This window comes from Myxine glutinosa, chromosome 9, assembly GCF_964187855.1.
Source record: "Myxine glutinosa chromosome 9, kmMyxGlut1.1, whole genome shotgun sequence".
Taxonomy (NCBI): domain Eukaryota; kingdom Metazoa; phylum Chordata; class Myxini; order Myxiniformes; family Myxinidae; genus Myxine; species Myxine glutinosa.
In genome coordinates this window covers 103,680,525-103,699,166 of record NC_136269.1, presented here as the reverse complement: position 1 = coordinate 103,699,166, position 18,642 = coordinate 103,680,525, and the positions used below count along the sequence as shown (strand labels likewise).

The 18,642-nt window shown below is 49.4% G+C and overlaps 1 protein-coding gene across 2 annotated transcripts in view; it reads right to left on the bottom strand.

The window, feature by feature from the left end:
• Positions 1–18,642, bottom strand: part of LOC137435136 (adhesion G protein-coupled receptor L3) — a 43,604-nt gene that overhangs the window by 15,486 nt on the left and 9,476 nt on the right. The window contains exons 2-10 of one of the 2 annotated variants that reach the window (XM_078784622.1): positions 16,327–16,443; positions 16,094–16,165; positions 15,424–15,452; positions 14,282–14,434; positions 14,149–14,178; positions 13,516–13,699; positions 12,754–12,879; positions 12,288–12,514; positions 7,872–8,060 (exon numbers count right to left, since the gene is read on the bottom strand). In XM_078784622.1, coding sequence (XP_078640748.1) covers positions 7,872–8,060; positions 12,288–12,514; positions 12,754–12,879; positions 13,516–13,699; positions 14,149–14,178; positions 14,282–14,434; positions 15,424–15,452; positions 16,094–16,145 — 990 coding nt within the window. In that variant the 5' untranslated portion in view covers positions 16,146–16,165; positions 16,327–16,443. The remainder of the gene's footprint in view (positions 1–7,871; positions 8,061–12,287; positions 12,515–12,753; positions 12,880–13,515; positions 13,700–14,148; positions 14,179–14,281; positions 14,435–15,423; positions 15,453–16,093; positions 16,166–16,326; positions 16,444–18,642) is intronic. The other variant, XM_068128657.2, reaches the window with a different exon arrangement.

Sequence of the window (18,642 nt, the reverse complement as noted above, 5' to 3'; positions counted from 1 at the left end):
ATATCAGCAAATAGCAACCTCCGACTGGTGGAAGGTGTGAAAACATTTTACTACCTCGGAGACATGCTGAATGGAGAAGGTGGATCAGACTCGGCAACGGTTGCTAGAGTGAGACGTGCATGGAAGAAGTTTCGGGAACTGAGTGGCGTGCTGATGATGAGGGGTGTCGTTGAAGCTGAAGGGAAAGGTGTATGCTGCATGTGTGAGAAGTGTTATGATTTATGGGAGCGAGACATGGGTAATGAGCGTAGAGCAGCAACGAGGGATGGAAGGGGTGGAAATGCGAATGGTTCGACGGATGTGCGGAGTATCGTTTTTTTTTGTTTTTTTTTGTATACAGAGTCGAGACTCGTGAAAGAGCTAACATTTATCAAACAAACAAATCAAACAAACAAGCAAACAAAGTATATAAAAAGGGGAGCGGTCGACAAGATGGGGAGACTTGTAGGCAGGTTGGTGGCAGGTTGGTGGTCTTTCCATCTTCTACCGACTCCTCTCTGGCCTTGCCCCCCTAGCTCTCTCTGGGCTCTGTCCCGCAAATATTCCTACAGGTCGCACAAGATCTGCCTGCAACCCTCTTATGGTCAAACTGCCAAAATCAAGACTCTCTGCTCACCTTCACTCCTTCATTCCTCTTTTCTCCCGCCTCTGGAACAAACTCCCTCACTCTCTTCAACCCCACTCCACCCTCAAGGTCTTTAAAACAGCTGTTCACCACCATCTCTTATCTTCCCCCATCCAAAACCTTGATCTTTTCTACCCCCGCTAATTTCACTTTTTTGAAATACCAACTTCTGTCCTGGAAGTCCTTGGTGTCCTTGTGTTTTATACTTCTCCCTCCACCCCCCCCCCCCCCCTACCCACGCCTCCTCCCCACAAGCCCTCTCCCTTCCACACATCTCCCTGCTCTCAAATGTTGTGTTTGTGTGCTTCCCCTTCTCTCCCCATCTTGTTTTCCGCTCCCTCTTTTTATATATTTTGTTTGTCTGGTTGATTTGTTTGTGAAGTAAATGTTAGCTCTTTCACGAGCCTCGATTCAGTATACAAAAAAAAAGAAAAAAAAAAAAAAAAAAAGAGAAAGGGAGGAAGCACACAAACACAACATTTGAGAGCAGGGACATCGGGAGATGTGTGGGAGGGGAGAGGGCCTGGGGGGAGGCAGGATAGGTATAAAACGCAAGGACACCAAGGACTTCCAGGAAAGAAGTCAAAAGTCACCTCAAAAAAGTGGATTTGGGGTGAAATTAGCGGGGGTAGAAAAGATCAAGGTTTTGGATTGGGGAAGATAAGAGATGGTGGTGAACAGCCGTTTTAAAGACCTGGAGGGAGGAGTGGGATTGAAGAGAGTGAGGGAGTTTGTTCCAGAGGCAGGAGAAAAGAAGAATGAAGGAGTGAAGGTGAGCAGAGAGTCTTGATTTTTAGCAGTTTAACCATAAGAGGGTTGCAGGCAGATCTTGTGCGACCTGTAGGAATATTTGGGGGACAGAGCCCAGAGAGAGCTGGGGGAGCAAGGCCAGAGAGGAGTCGGTAGAAGACGGAAAGACCACCAACCTGCCTGCGGTGAGTAAGTGAAAGGCCCTCGGAGATAGCGTCATCGCGGGAGATTCCAATGATTCTGAACGCTTTGGTTTCAACAGCGTGAAGACGAGCTAGGTGTGAGGCAGGAGCACCAGCCCAAAGGGGAGAGCAGTACTCCATTGAGCTGCGGATGAAAGCCTTGTATGTGGTGAGGAGCTCAGGTGTGCCAAGGAAGGACTTCGCACGACGGAGGATGCCCAGTCGGCGACTGGCTTTGGAGGCCAGCTTGGAAATGTGGTTTTCCCAGGAAAGATCATGGCAGATAGTGAGACCCAAAAGCTTGAGTGACAGAACTTCTTGGAGAGGATTATTCAGAAAGTAGATGGGAGGGTTGTCCAGTCGGTCTTTTCGGAGAGACATCGTAAGAGTGTGAGATTTGTCAGGATTGAAAGACATGTTCCACTTGTTTGCCCAGTCTGTGATTTTGTCCAGGTCTGCAGAGAGTGAGGAGGCTGCAGACTGCTGATCTGAGGGATGAGGAATGGAGCGGCAGAGAGTGGAGTCATCAGCAAAGAGATAGAGAGGATTTTCAAGAGAGTCAGAGAGATCATTGATGAAGACCAGAAAAAGCACAGGGCCCAGAACACTGCCTTGGGGAACTCCAGCCTGAACAGGAAGAGGAGATGAGAGAAACCCATTCAGGGCCACACGTTGACTACGACTATAGAGGAAGTCCGCCAGCCATGCGTGGAGATTTCCATGGATACCAAAGGAGGAGAGTTTGGTGAGCAGAGCGGGGTGCCAGACCGTATCGAAGGCACGTGATATGTAGATCGTTGAGAGAAAGGAAGACAAATGATGAATTGCGAAAGATGATGGGAATAGAGCCTGTGATTGATGCTGTGAAGAGGAACAGGTTGAGATGGTTTGGTCATGTGTTGAGGAAGGATGAAAGTGACTGGTTGAGAAGAGTGATGGAAATGAACATAGAAGGAAGTAGAGGATGGTGAAGACCGAGAAAGACTTGGTTAAAGATAGTGGAAGAAGAAATGTGGGCAAGGGGGTTAACAAGGAGAGATTCAGAAAATAGGGCAAAATGGAGAAGATTGTCATGGGGACCGCAAGGCTAACCCCTGCTCTAGCAGGGAAAATGGCCTTAAAATGCATGTTGTTGTTGTTGTGCTGGTGGGATTTAGTACCACGTTAAAGCGCGGCGTTACGCGCGCTGCTTGTGAGCAAGGAGGAAGCGGACAAGCGGTAACATATAAACGTCTTTATTGTAAGACTACACTGTAACACTAAACTCCTCCGGGCTGGTCGCCCGGGGTATATCATGAGGCCACGCCTACCCCTCGGGCGTGGCCACCGCCCACTCGGTGCGTGGAATGATGTCACCACGCCAGTGGGCTTTTGTGTCCGCCACACGCGCCCCCCCAGAATTCCCGCGCACCTGGAGGGCCAGTTTGCGGGGCAGACGAATGACCCGGCCGAAGCGCCCCCTGGCGATCGGCGGCGTCCGGGGTGCAGGGATACCAGGTGGGATGCCCCTGGCTGCCCCTGGGATGGGTGCAGGACCGGGGGGCGCCGTGGCGGCGGGGCTGGGCGGTGCCGGGGGTCCGCCCGCAGGAGGGCGGCCCCGACGTGGGGGTCGGGCCACTGGCGGTGGATGGTCCACATCGAGGTGGGCCGGCTTGAGGCGGTCTACCGAAACGCGGTCAGGAGTACCGCCGATGTCCAGGGTGAAGTGCTTCGCCCCGGTCTCCAGCACGCGGAAAGGCCCGTCGTACGGGGGCCGCAGTGGTGTCCGATGGGCATCGTGGCGGACGAAGACGTACTCCGCCGTGCGAAGCTCCGGGGCGACGTGCGTCGGTGGGTGCCCGTGGCATGCCGTTGGCACCGGGGCGAACCTCTGGGCGGTCTCTTGCAGAGCGGAGCGCTGCTGTGCCGCGGACCATGGTGCCGTGGAGTCGGGGAGGAACTCGCCCGGCACCCGCAGCGGTTGCCCGAAGACCAACTCCGCCGCGGATGCGCGCAGGTCCTCCTTGGGCGCCGTCCGGAGGCCCAGCAGGACCCAGGGGAGCCTGTCGACCCAGCCGCCGTCGCGGAGGGTGGCCCGGAGCGCGGCCTTCAATGAGCGGTGAAATCGCTCACACAGGCCGTTAGCCTGGGGGTGGTAGGCCGTGGTTCGGTGCAGCCGGACCCCGAGCCCCTGCGCAACCGCCCCCCAGAGCTCCGAGGTGAACTGGGGGCCGCGGTCGGATGAGATGTCTGAGGGGGCGCCGAACCGGGCGACCCAGGTGGCGATGAAAGCCTGCGCGACATCGGCCGCCGTTGTCGACGCCAAGGGCACGGCCTCCGGCCACCGGGTGGTGCGGTCCACCATGGTGAGGACATAGGTGAAACCCCGCGAGGGGGGCAGAGGTCCCACCAGGTCCACGTGGACGTGGTCAAACCGGCGTTCCGGCACCGTGAACGGGGCCAACGGGGCCTGGGTGTGCCGGTGCACCTTGGCGCGCTGGCACGCGAGGCACGTCCTGGCCCAGCCGCGGACGGCCTTCCGGAGGCCATGCCAGACGAACTTGTCGGCGATCAGCCTTTGGGAGGCCCTCGCGCCCGGGTGGGACAGGCCGTGGATGGCGTCAAACACCTGGCGCTGCCAGCCCGCGGGCACAATGGGGCGAGGACGCCCGAGGGAGACGTCGCACAAGAGAGCCGCGCCCGCGCCGTCGAACGGCACCTCGGTGACGCGGAGGCCCGTGACGGCGGTCCGCAAGGCCTGGACGTCGGGGTCAGCGGCCTGGTCCGCTGCCATCCGGGCATAGTCGATGCCGAGGTGGACTGCGTGGGCGCCGGCCCGGGAAAGGCAATCCGCCACCGGGTTGTCCTTCCCCGCGACGTGCTGGATGTCCGTCGTGTACTCGGACACGGCCGAGAGGTGACGCTGCTGCCGGGCCGACCACGGCTCGGTGACCTTGCCCATCGCGAAGATCAGCGGCTTGTGGTCGACGAAGGCAGTGAACGCCCGGCCCTCGAGCAGATGGCGGAAGTGCCTGACCGCCAAGTGAAGTCCGAGCAACTCGCGGTCGAAGGTACTGTAACGGCGTTCGGGCGGGCGAAGCTGCCGGCTAAAGAACGCCAGCGGTTGCCAAGCTCCACGCACCCATTGCTCGTGCACCGCGCCCACCGCGTAGTCCGAGGCATCGGTGGTGAGGGCGATCGGTGCATCGGGCGCCGGGTGCGCGAGCATGGTGGCGTTAGCCAAGGCGAGCTTCGCGCCCGTGAACGCCGTGTCCATCTGCTCGGTCCAGGTAACGTCGCCTTTGCCCGGCTTACCTCGGAGAGCTTCGTGCAGGGGCGCAGGAGCTGGGCGATACGGGGCAGGAACCGATGGTAAAAGTTCACCATGCCCAGGAACTCCTGCAGCCCTCTGATCGTGCGGGGGCGCGGAAACCCCTTCACCGCCTCCACCTTGGCCGGCAGGGGGACGGCGCCGTGCCTGGTGACACGGTGCCCCAGAAAATCGATTGTGGCGGCGCCGAACCGGCACTTTGCGGGGTTCACAATCAGGCCATGCTGGCCCAGGCGTTCGAAGAGCGTGCGGAGGTGGCGTAGGTGCTCTTCGCGGGACGCGCTGGCGACGAGGATATCGTCCAGGTAGACGTAGACAAAATCCAAGTCGCGCAGGACGCTGTCCATCAGTCGCTGGAACGCCTGAGCCGCATTCTTCAGACCGAAGGGCATGCGCAGGAACTCGAAGAGTCCGAATGGCGTGATGACCGCCGTCTTCGGGACGTCCTCCGGCCTGACGGGGACCTGATGGTAGCCGCGTATGAGGTCCACCTTCGAGAAGAAGGACCTGCCCGCCAAACGGGCGGAAAAGTCCTGAATGTGGGGGACGGGGTAGCGGTCGGGAGTCGTGGCGTCATTGAGACGGCGATAGTCCCCGCACGGTCGCCATCCCCCGCCGGGCTTCGGCACGATGTGCAGCGGCGACGCCCAAGCGCTCTCTGAGCGCCGAACGATGCCGAGTCGCTCCAGGGTAGCGAACTCCGCTTTTGCCACCGCCAGCTTCGTCGGCTCGAGGCGGCGTGCCCGGGCGTAGACCGGTGGCCCGACGGTGGGGATGTGATGGGCCACCCCGTGCTTGACGGCCCCCGCCGAGAAGGTGGGCCGCGTGAGGGCCGGGAAGCCGGCGAGGAGGCGGGTGAATGCGTCCGCTGCCGGAAGCGTACAGACCAACGTGGCCGGAACCGAATCGTTCGGCAAGCCGCTTGGCAAGCCGCTCGTTGAGCTGGGCAACGCACATGCGAGTGAGCTGAACGTCTCGGCCTGGACAAGCCGTCTGCGCTTGACGTCGACCAGGAGCCCATTAGCGCACAGGAAGTCCGCGCCAAGCAGTGCCATGGGCACGTCGGCGGTGACGAACGTCCGTCGGAAAACCTGCCCTCCAAACCGCAGAGAGAGGCAGCGTTTTCCGTACGTACGGATGGGCGTCCCGTTCGCGGCAAGCAGCGCGGGGCCCCCACCCGCGGCGTGCTTGTCTGACGTGCCGGCAGGAATGACACTCACCTGTGCTCCCGTGTCGCACAGGTAACGGCGCCCGGAGAAGGTGTCCGTTATGAACAGCAGGCTGCTCGAACGGCCGGCGCTCATCGCCACAATTGAGCGCCGGCCCGGGCGTTTCCCGACCCGTTGAAGGAGCACGGCGGATGACACCGCCGAGCTTCGTGGCCGAACTTGGCGTGGAACCAGCACCAGGTGGTGGAGCTGGAGGAGTGCGGCTGGCTCCGCCAGGCCGGTGGAGTCGACGGGTTTCCCCGCGGTGGCGGTTTTCGCCGCGGCGGTGGGCGGGGCGTGGCGGCGTTCACGAGGTGCGTATCAGCATGCTGCTGAACCACAGCGTGCTGTAGAAGATGATGCTGTGGAACATCAGCGTGCTGTAGAAGATGATGCTGTGGAACATCAGCGTGCTGTAGAAGATGATGCTGTGGAACATCAGCGTCGAAGGCCGTGACGGCCACGCCAACGCTCGCCCGCGTGTCCGAAGCGGCGAAGTACTTGTCCGCCTCGGCCGCCAATGCTCGGGGTTCCGTTAGCCCGGTCCCGGCCAACGCGAGGCGAACCTGCGCTGGAAGTTGGCGACGGAAAAGCGCCCGGAATAGCGAACCGGGGGCTTCGTCGCCCAACAGTGACAGCATATGGTCCATTCGGACCGACGGGCGCGTCTCACCGAGCTCGGGGAGATCCAGGAGGCGGTCGGCCCGTGCGTCGTCCGTGAGGCTGAACGTGGCTAGGAGTAGCCGCTTGAGTGCCTCGTACTTGTGGCCGTCCGGTGGGTGGCGAAGGACGGACACAACTCGAGCGGCCGTGCCGGGCCCGAGGGAGGCGACGACGTGGCAGTAGCGCGTGTCATCGCCGGTGAGGTGCCGAAGCTGAAATTGGGCTTCGGCCTGGACGAACCAGACTTCGGCCTGAGCCTCCCAAAATTCCGGAAGTTTGACGAAGGCGGCCATGGCGATGGCGTCGCGTGTGGAAGGATCGCTCCGGCAGATCCAACGTCGAGGGTCACCAGTAAAGCGCGGCGTTACGCGCGCTGCTTGTGAGCAAGGAGGAAGCGGACAAGCGGTAACATATAAACGTCTTTATTGTAAGACTACACTGTAACACTAAACTCCTCCGGGCTGGTCGCCCGGGGTATATCATGAGGCCACGCCTACCCCTCGGGCGTGGCCACCGCCCACTCGGTGCGTGGAATGATGTCACCACGCCAGTGGGCTTTTGTGTCCGCCACAACGTGATAATATGGAAGATGAATGAGTGTTAACATTCGCTCAGGTTGGTTCGCAGTTCAATATCCTAATACCTCCTCTACGAGACAGAAAGTTGAATTCCTGAGAAGGACTTAGTGAGTTTCATGGATGGTACATAGCCAGAGACAGATAATGGTTGCCCTTGAATGCTGGAAAGCACATTCACAACAATCCATCAGGCAAGTACAGCGCATCAGCCTTCCTTTGAACATTCAATAACCCAACTAAAAACACTTCCCAGATGTATGTCACAGGACTACAACGATGCTGTTGGAAAAACAACGACGACGACGAAGCTATAGCTTTGGTGCAGTAGTATGGTGGCGTTCGGCAGGTGAAAAACACATTTTGCCTTGAAAACCAACCAAAATAAAGTCAGGGAAAGTTCAAAACTATTGATGGCTAAATAGACAATCACCATGAAGCCAAGGAAACCACAGAAGGCAGTGTAAACAGCAATGTGCCAAAGAGGATAAACGCAGAAAATAGACCCCTTTGTGTATTACAATATGTAATACCGGAAAACACAAGAACTGTTCTTACCTCAACTTTGACAGGTGCCATGAGGATGGCAAAATGGGTAAGATGATTGCAGTGACAAGTAGTATGGCTGGAATTGGTACTTTTAATCGAACAACCATCCATGGCCCAATGACCCTTCTTATTCTGGTCCCCGTCCCCGGATTCAAGTGCCCAGTAAACACAAAGGGGCTTCTCACCATCCTTGGGTGGCTGCAAAAAGCAATCAGTTAGAATGCAGCAGCCAACAATTTTGTTTTCAGAGTATTATTGCAACATAAGCTGGTCTCATTCACCACGTTCTCCTTTTAAAGCTGTTTTAAAAAGTGATGAAACCACTGGAAAGCAGAAATTAATTGTATATATATATATATCTATCTATAATTCCAGTAATCTCTGTACGTTTGTACGTTTGTCTGTGACCGCTGTTTCTCGACAACCACGGGTCCGATATACTTTTAACTTGCCAGGTATATTGCTGGGGACCCGAGGATGTGCCTTTTCAAGGTTTGAAATTAATCGGACAAGTACTTACCGAGCTATGTCCAAAAAACGCTTCAACCAATCAGAGAGCAGCGAGCTATCACGTGTGCCGAACGTGGCGATCAGACTCTACCTCGGACGGCACATTTGACAGCGTATTCATTTATTTCACGTTGGAAAACTATGTTGCCGTTAAACTATGTTTTAAAACGAATTCAAACTGCGATTAAATTAAAACGATTCATCGTAACTGCGACGATTTGCGAACTTCCGGCAGCCAATCACAGAACGCTTTGTTGCGTAGGCGTGGCCGATGTGAGACGAGCGGAGCTGAGCGCGTTACGAGCTGACCGCCATTACGGTACGTAATTCGATTTCTTATGCGCATTATTTCTCCCAATTCAGTCAGAGCGAAGGGCGGAAGCGAAGAGCGTTGTTTTTTTTGTTTACGGGCGTACGGGCGGGGTAGAGCGTACGGGTAGCGTTTTTTTTTTTTTTGGCAAGGAACGGGCACCCACGTACGGGCAATGCCCTAGTCTATCTATAATTCCAGTAATCTCTGTGTGTATGTTTGTATGTTTGTATGTTTGTCTGTGACCGCTGTTTCTCGACAACCACGGGTCCGATATACTTGAAACTTGCCAGGTATATTGCTGGGGACCTGAGGATGTGCCTTTTCAAGGTTTCATATTAATCGGACAAGTAGTTACCGAGCTATGGCGATTTCTTTACCAAACTCCGCAAGCCGTTCGCTTTGGACCAAACCATTTCATGTAAATAGAGGGGGGGGATTGTCACCGTACTCGCAAGCCGTTCGCTTTGGACCAAACCATTTCATGTAAATAGAGGGGGGGGATTGTCACCGTACTCGCAAGCCGTTCGCTTTGGACCAAACCATTTCATGTAAATAGAGGGGGGGGATTGTCACCGTACTCGCAAGCCGTTCGCTTTGGACCAAACCATTTCATGTAAATAGAGGGGGGGGATATAATTTTAGATATATATATAGTACGGGCATGCCCTAGTATATATAATTATCAAAATATCTATAAAGCTCAGTTGACTTTTTGCTCCACCAAATAACAGCGAAACGGATTTGAGTAAAAGGGTGAAAATTCTACAGATGCTGTGATAAATAACTACCTCTGTCGGTTTGAATGTTTGAAAGAGAATAGACGTCTGGATCAATTTCTGAATTAAATTTAAATCCCGATTTATATATATAGTTCAATCTATAAGCCAAACAGTTCAATCTAGGTTTCACCAGACCACAGAATCTTGTTTCTCACAGTCTGAGAGTCCTTTAGGTGCTTTTTTGCAAACTCCAAGCGGGCTTTCATGTGTCTTTCACAGAGGAGAGGCTTCTGTCTGGCCACTCTGCCATAAAGCCCAGATCGGTGGAGTGTTGCAGTGATGGTTGTCCTTCTGGAAGTTTCTCCCATCTCCACACAGGATCTCTGGAGCTCAGCCAGATTGACCATCGGGTTCTTGGTCACCTCCATTACCAAGGCCCTTCTCCCCCGATTGCTCAGTTTGGCCGGGCGGCCAGCTCTAGGAAGAGTCCTGGTTGTTCCAAACTTCTTCCATTTAAGAATTATGGAGGCCACTGTGCTCTTGGGAACCTTCAATGCAGCAGAAATTTTTTTGTACGCTTCCCCAGATCTGTGCCTCGACACAATCCTGTCTCTGAGCTCTGCAGGCAGTTCCTTCGACCTCATGGCTTGGTTTTTGCTCTGATATGCATTGTCAGCTGTGAGACCTTATATAGATAGGTGTGTGCCTTTCCAAATCATGTCCAATCAATTGAATTTGCCACAGGTGGACTCAAATCAAGATGTAGAAACATCTCAAAGATGATCAAGAGAAATGGGAGGCACCTGAGCTAAATTTCAAATGTCATAGCAAAGGGTATGAATACTTATGTAAATGTGATATTTCAGTTTTTTCTTTTTAATAAATTTGCAAAACTTTCTAAAATGCTGTTTTCTCTTTGTCATTATGGTGTATTGAGTGTAGATTGATGAGGGAAAAATGAATTTAAACCATTTCAGCATAAGGCTGCAAAATAACAAAATGTGAAAAAAGTGAAGGGGTCTGAATACTTTCTGAATGCACTGTAAACGCGAGTTGTCTGTGTCCGCGTTTTATTCAGAGATGGCTGAACGGATCTTCATCAAACTTTCAGAGGTTCATCAGTGAGTGCCTGGGAGTGTTTTAGGCAAAAAAAAGGAAATTTTTTTTGAAAAGAAGGTCGTTTTTTGGAGTTTAAAACAAACAAAAAAAAAACAAATAAATCGCTCGATAGTGCCGAAGCCTTTTAAAATGAATGACAGTTATATACAAGTACACAATCACATAAATAAATACAAAACAATTACCAGACATTTGAATACAAATAAATCAAACAATTCTGGAAGTGTACGAATTTGGTAGTATGGCTTCTTCTTCCTGATCGGCATCACACTCAACTCAGAAACGTGAGCCACATTCACTCAGTAACGTGAGCCACTCCCCTGCCTCTCCTGCCTCCCCCTCCCCCCTCCCCTCTCCCCACCTTTCCCCCCTCCTTCCCCTCCCCTCCCCTTTAAGATATAAATTCTCTGTAAAAGAGCTTCCACTTCTGACTGCTCCCCTTTTTTTTTTTTTTACAGGTATGAAAGATTAACCCCGATAAAACTTCCGAGGGACACTTAAAAGGTACACACACGTAAGATAAACAGTTTAGACAAGAATACAAATGTGACCATGACTTAGCTTCGAGCGTGCGTGAAGATCGTGGAACAGCTTCGAAAATCCGTGACCGCCCCGTCCCCCTCCCCCCACCCTTCCCCCCTCCCCTAACCCTTCTCCCTTCCTCCCTCCCCTCCCCCTCCTCCCCCTCCTCCCCTCCCTGTCCTCCCCTCTTCCTCAACATCCCCTTGTCCTCCTCCCCTCCCCTCCCCCTATTTTGAGATATCTTGTTCACAGACAGACATAGGGGTGAAAACATAACCTCCATCCACCTTCAGTGGCAGAGGTAACAACCTAACTGCTCCACAACTCCTTCAAAAAATTAACAAAACACATTGATAACCCAACACCAATTGGGCTCCCAAATATATAGTGCTGGCCTAAATGTAGTCTGTGGCCATCACGCATGCAAATCTTGTTGCAAGCACCACTTGTTTCTTTTGAAAATATTATACACAACTACTGTAAACAATGTATTGCAATTTTTTTATGTGCCAGGAGTATAAATTACAGATCAGATCTTCATGACGTCATTTCCTCTCCAGATCTTAGAATGTTGCTTCAAGGGCCATCTTTTAGATAGCCAAAGAAAGCAAATGAACAACAAAACTGCCTATATATATGCCTGCAAATACATTACAGATACTTGGTCTGATCTGCAATTTAGATAGAGCCTACAATCTGTCACAAATTACGCATAATCGTGTTTCCAAATCTGCAGACCAAGAATTAACTTATTTTAGTTTTTCAATTATTTTTAGATTTTCGTTCTATGTAATTCGCCACTCTCTCGTACTTGTATAAATTATATATAAACGAATCGAGAAAAAAGCTGTTGGCGATATTTGTATTGTCAGTTCTTTGAACCACCATCATCTTAATCTGATTTGTCATCATCTGCAACAAACAGTTCTTCCTGGGTATCGTCGTTGTTCTCAAAAACTTCACAAAAGCACATCTCCGTGCAGGTTAAGTTGTTCTTTTTGCATTTGCAGTGCAGTGTAACAAGAATATACGAAGAATTTGGATGAAAATGACGTCATAAAGATCTGGTCTGCATATGATACCCCTAGCATCTAAAATATTGGAATATATTTTTTATTTCAATCCATAGGTACCATACTTTCAAAAAACAAACAAACAAGAGTGGTTTTTGTAACACGATTTGCACATGCATATACATTTCCACCTCCACTATTAAATCCATTTTCAACTTCTCCAACTCACCACAGTGTGCGTTAGACTAAATTCAACTGGCTCAGAGAGATAGACGCTGCCCACAGATGTTTGGCTTGGAATGTCCCCGCGACCGGGTCGCAGCGCAGCTGAGAGTATTCGAGACGCTGGGCGAATAGCTGACGCATTGAGCTCCAATTTGAGGGAAAGGCTGCTTACGTTTAGGGGTAGTAGGTCAGCAAGCTGATCATATCCAGAGAACACCAACCGGATTCCTTCTGCGATTCCATGAAGAAATCGAGTGGAAATTAGAATAGCAAAATTTGCAAAACTAGAAGGGAAGCAAGAGAGTGCTGGAGGCAAAAAAAAACATTGTGCAAGGTGTGCAGTGGATATGGAGTGGGTGGAGGAAAGAGATGCACAGTAAAAGGAGACTGGATAACAAGGTAATATCGAGAAAAAGGAAGAAAGGAATTGAAAGGTTACATAATGTTAAAATTAGTGAAGAGCAGCGAACCTGTATTAATGTGGTGCTCAATTTCTTTCTTTGGAAGCATTAGCAGGTCTGAAGATCCATCCTGGGCATTGAAGGAGAAGTACACAGGATGTACCTTTTTGGGAGCCACAAAGAAGACCTCCAGAGCTATGAGAAGAGTTAGACAAAACGCAAAGGAAAAGGGAAGCGGATAAACAATAGGGATCATTCTACAACGCAATGGAGTCATAGGCCTTTTCCTACAAGTCCAAACACAATCATAGTCTTTCTTCACCATCACATCATTCTACGTTGTACGAGTCAACCCAATGGTTGAGACCCAGATTTTTTTTTTTTTTTGTATACCGAATCGAGGCTCGTGAAAGAGCTAGCATTTACTTCACAAACAAATCAACCAGACAAACAAAATATATAAAAAGAGGGAGCGGAAAACAAGATGGGGAGGGAAGGGGAAGCACACAAACACAACATTTGAGAGCAGGGAGATGTGTGGAAGGGAGAGGGCTTGGGGGGAGGAGACGTGGGAAGGGGTTAAACCTCAAGTTAAAGGGTTAAAGGGTTAAACCTCAAGGGTTAAGGGTTAAACCTCAAGTTGCATATATTTTTGAGAATGCAAGCCAACATGGCAATGGCATCACCTTGCCCAGTTTGTATCAAGCCTTCAACCTCCAGATTCTTAAACAGTCAAAAGTTGTAAAATAAATAAATAAATAAATAAACACTCGAGTACTACAGGCCTGCATGATATTTTCACATCCTCCACCCCTCTTCCTCTTTCCTCACCGACATTATTCCGCTCCTCTCTCACAGAATTGTTGATACACAAATATTCTGCCATCAAGAACCCCGTGTTATCCATGCTCTTCAAGAGCTGTGATGCAGCACTCGCCCGCTCTAAGTCACCCAGGTCTTGCCAGGAATCACGAGCAGTCGGGGACAGCAGATTGTCCACAGTGTTTACCATGGCCTGCACACAAAGAGCACTCGGTTCAACTCACATCAAGTCTTTCTTATTTCATATGCAGCAAATGGCTGCTGATAGCACAATTTCTTGGAGGAGGAGCTGTTCTACTAATACAGCGTTTCCTGCAAGTTAGGAAATGAATTTGAAAGTTAAACAGGATGCCTGTAAGAACTCGCCAAATCTTCTTCAAAATAAATTGTGAGACCGTTGACGTCCCCTAGCCAATGCTTTCAGATGGGTTCCCAGCTTTACGAGTTAACGCGACGGTTGATAGCCGGGCTGAAGTTACAACCCACACTACACAGTACGAAGATAAAAGCACCCATGCACCATCCCGTCAGGACATCAAGGGACTTGCACTCACAACAATAATTGCAAGAAAAACCACACAAGCAAAAAAATACGTTTCCACAATCCACTCAACGACCACTTACGCCACCACACATCCATACCTGAGTGTAGTCTTTACAGTACTTCTCTTTCTGGGGGAAGGAGGATAACAACAGAATGTTGTGCATTCGTCATCAAATCACGGATATGCAAAGCGACTCTCAGTGTTCCTTACAATAACTATAATGCACTCACAACTGGACGAACTGAGCGAGCTTTCACAAGGTTTCTACCAACATCACCAGGCAAGGTGTTCATCATCATCAGAGATTTGAGCAGGTTGCCAGAAGTCATTGGGCCGCTGGTGCACTTGTCAAGTTGTTGGGCACCCTTTAATCCCATTTCCATCTAAAAGTGCAAAGGTCAAATGGAACATAAAGTTAGCCAGTTAGCTGTCTCCCGCATGGCCTCTTCCTGTCGAAAATACAGTTCTGCATTTTATTATATTCCAGTCTTTTATTGTTGAGCATGTCATTACATGATATGGAGACTTTGTGCCTGAGATGAGTAGCTCAACACTCAGCAATGCCAGTCTGATAATGGAATTTGATGGCCTTTGTAGTCGAAGAAGGCCGTTCACATGAAACATGCGAACCAGCTGCTCAATTTGTTTATAGTGCAGAAGCTGCTGCCCAGTGATCACACTCTGGGATAACAAGCAGTGTAACCGAGTGTTAAGGAGTGTAGAAAAAGACCAGACCACTTGCCAGCCATAACTCGCCTAATCCTCGAGAACCCACACTGCATGGATCTATAACGTCCACCAACGACCAGTGCTGGAAGATGGATCCTCTAGTTTAACATGCTTCTAATGGAGCGTGCACACATTGATGCCTCACCCTGTCCGTGAAACACCAGGGAGACATTTTATAGCTGGGCTCGAGATTCAAACCTTGACTGGACAGCTTAGAGACGAGTACACATACCTTTAGTTTAAACGATCATACCAACATATCTCGAGGATACCAAGGCCGAATTTGCAGATGTTCCAAATGTCCTCCAATCAGAAAATTTCCGCCTATTTCTTGAACTCAAATTCATTTCATTATAAAGGTTGAACAATAAAAAGATTTTTTTTTTTATCTCGCATGGAAATAAGAGAAGCAAATGTATAATACGCTATGTTTCTAAAGCATTAAAGGTAATTAAAGGTGAAGCATTAAAGGTGAAGAATAATCAAATTGCCAATGCAATAATGAACAGACATGTGACACTGATTTAGTTTCCTGGACAGCACAAGTTTAAAGCATAGCTACTGCACATTACACATGAGGAATAATTGCCAATGGATGACAGCATGTATCATGTATGTGAGAGGCAGACAAACAGACACTTACTTCGTCACATTTTTCACTCTGGACCACTCCTGGGCCGTTCATTTCATGGAGAAAGAAAAAAAGGAGTTGCGAGTTAGAAAGTGCTGCTGTTCGCAACGTAACTTCATCCATAGATAAATCTAAGCCAACAAGCGTTACGACTAGGTTCCCCGTCGGTGAAGTGATGCGAGTTGACAAAGTGGAAGACGCAAGGTGGCCATCTTGGATTTTGACGTGGGGACCTAATTTTCAATAGCGTTCTTCCTTATGCGTAGATACACCCACACACCAGATTAGAAGTTAGTAGTTCATTTATTTTTCAAGATATTCCGCTCACAAGGTTCAGACATACATGGCGGTGGCCATCTTGGATTTTGACGTGGCGACATAATTTTCAATAGGGTTTTTCCATATGCCTAGATGCACCCACACACCAAATTAGAATTCGGTCCTTCGCTTACGCACGCACGTCCGCACGCACGCACGGACGGACGGACGCACACACCGACGGACGGAGGGGAAAACCATAGTCCCCCTTTCGCTCCGCGGTGCGACGGGGGACAATTACAAAGGCTCTACTCTACTCTCCGACCTATACACCAAGGCTACAATGTCCGCATGCTCCCTCTTTTATCTTCCATCTCCAATGACAAGCAAACCCTCTTTAGCTGAAGGAACGGTCTCCTCTTACCTGCTAACAGCAGAAGAACACAAATGTTTAAATGCAAACTCCAAGGAGACATGCTTGAGTGGAGGCTTCAATCTACAGGGGATGGTGGGAGTTGGAAGGGGAGGGAGGAATCAATGTTTCGCTTCCTTGTTGGATCTTATGTTGCTCCTCTCCTACAAACATTAAACACCCTGAAAGCCCAACAGCTCAAAGTCAAATTCCAGCAATGATCAGCAGGAATAGCTTTCACAAACCGGTATTTCTGGAGCAGGTATGTTCTGGGCAGAATCCACACAACAGCTCACCTATAAAAGCAAAAGAGTTAACGTCTCACCGACATTGTTAGAATGCCTTGCTGTTTACATAGAAACCTTTATTCCCTCGTTTCCTTTTTGATTGTCAAGTAATGTAAGTTACAGTTGCTTGGTGCAATTAAAGTTGCTGTAATAAAACATAGTGACAATACCCCTGCTGGTCACCCGGTAGTATAAACAGTATACTGTATTGACTAAAGGTATTTTAAACCAATTTCAATGGTTGCTGGCAGACAGGGCAGCATGTATAATCATACTAACATAATCATAAGACTGAACAAACAAACAAAAAAATACCTATTTTGAGGAGCCCCCCTCCCACCACGTGTACCTCCTCAGACCCCAATTTTTTCAATGCCATGAACAAACATTGGTACATCACGGATGATTAAGGTTGTGGTGAAGTTTCATCAAAATTATAAGTAGGTTCTGGGGAAAAAAGCAAATACCTATTTTGGGGGTCAAACCTGGACCCACTTTGACCCACCGTAGACCCCCAAAGGGGCAGAATTTTTTAATGCAGTGAACAGATTTTGGTACATCACGGGTGGTGAAGGTTGTGGTGAAGTTTCATCGAAATAGTGTGTGTAGTTTCAGAGGAAAAAGCAAATTACTATTTTGGGGGGCTTAAACCTAGATCCACTTTGACCCTGGTATACCCCCTTGGACCCTGATTTTTTAAATGCCGTGAACAAACTTTAGTCACAACACAACAAATATAATTTGTGCCAAATTTGGTCACAATCCCATCAGCGGTTTGGGAGAAAAAGTTTCAAGTGTTTACGGACAGACGGACAGACGGACTGACGACGCACAATCGCATAAGCTCCCCTGAACTTCGTTCCAGGTGAGCTAATAATAAATGATGATAAACTTCTGAAAGTCATCCACATTATTTTTTGTGGATGATAAAGATTTACTTCACTTGAAAAGGAGAAAAATTATTTGTTAATCATTAAGGGCAGAGTGTATCATACTAAAATACGCAATTTGGTGCCTGCCTGTGTCTGACCACGATACATTCGGTCGTTACTCATACAATCTCAACCAAACTCGATAGGAGGACTAAGGGTCACACGAGGAAGGTTGTCGCGACTTAAATTCCCCCCTCCCTCCCCAAGGGGGGTTTCTGCATTGGACAAGAACACCGTGTTGATGTGTCAGCTTATCGTGGCGTTTTGTGGGGACACCCCTACCGGAACTGGAATTTTTTTTTAAAAACCACAAATACGCATGATTATTATCTTTTTAAACAGTCGTACTTCTGTTTAACGCTAAACTTAAAGGGAGGAAACCTGATGTTATTGAGGCATTACATGAGCCTAGATCTACTGTAATCTATATACCCCAGATCATTATCATAGTCATCGTCGTTGTACGTGCGTTTCCATGCTTGCACGCTCCCAGAGAGGATCATAATAGATCCTTCCTGCTGCTCCCATAGAGAGTGGGTGTACTAGTTTAAATAAAACAGTCATGAAAATATTCACACCATTCATCCATTGCACACTGCCCCTTTTGGGTGTTGCTCCATGTGGCTGTTCTGTGCATAGACCAAGTTGTGAGCGATAGGTAACAAACATACCATGGGAAAGTGCAACATGTGCCTCAGGTAAACACCTGGTGAACACACATTCCTGTGGTAAGTTATCTAAGCAACACATCAAACAATCACCCCCAATGTCAGTTGGAAGGCATGCTTGCTCAGTTTCCCATTCCGCATGAACAGCTCCACATATATGTCCTGTGACCGATACACAACGAGCACAGATCACATTGACAAATGCTCTTTGATGAACAGAGTGGGTGAAGGGGAGATTATAACACAAAATTGTTTGCAAATTGTGGGATTAATCATTTTAATGATTGGATCATCTCAATTTTTACATTCATTTTAAACTGGATTTAGTTATATCATTCTCCTGATGCGTTCACATTTAATTGTACATTGTACTTGGCTAAAGATGGTGGAAGAAGAAATGCGGGCAAGGGGGTTAACAAGGGGAGATGCAGAAAATAGGGCAAAGTGGAGAAGATTGTAATGGGGACCGCAAGGCTAACCCCCGCTCTAGCAGGGAAAATCGCCTTAAAATACCTGTTGTTGTTTGTTGTTGTACACAAATATTGTACACATTTGTACATTGTACACAAATATCAAATCAGATAAACATTCACGTCCCATTTCTTTATTTTGTCCATAAGAATGTTACCACCAATAGATAAAAGTTTTGAATGTCCAAAATCTGGCCCCCACCT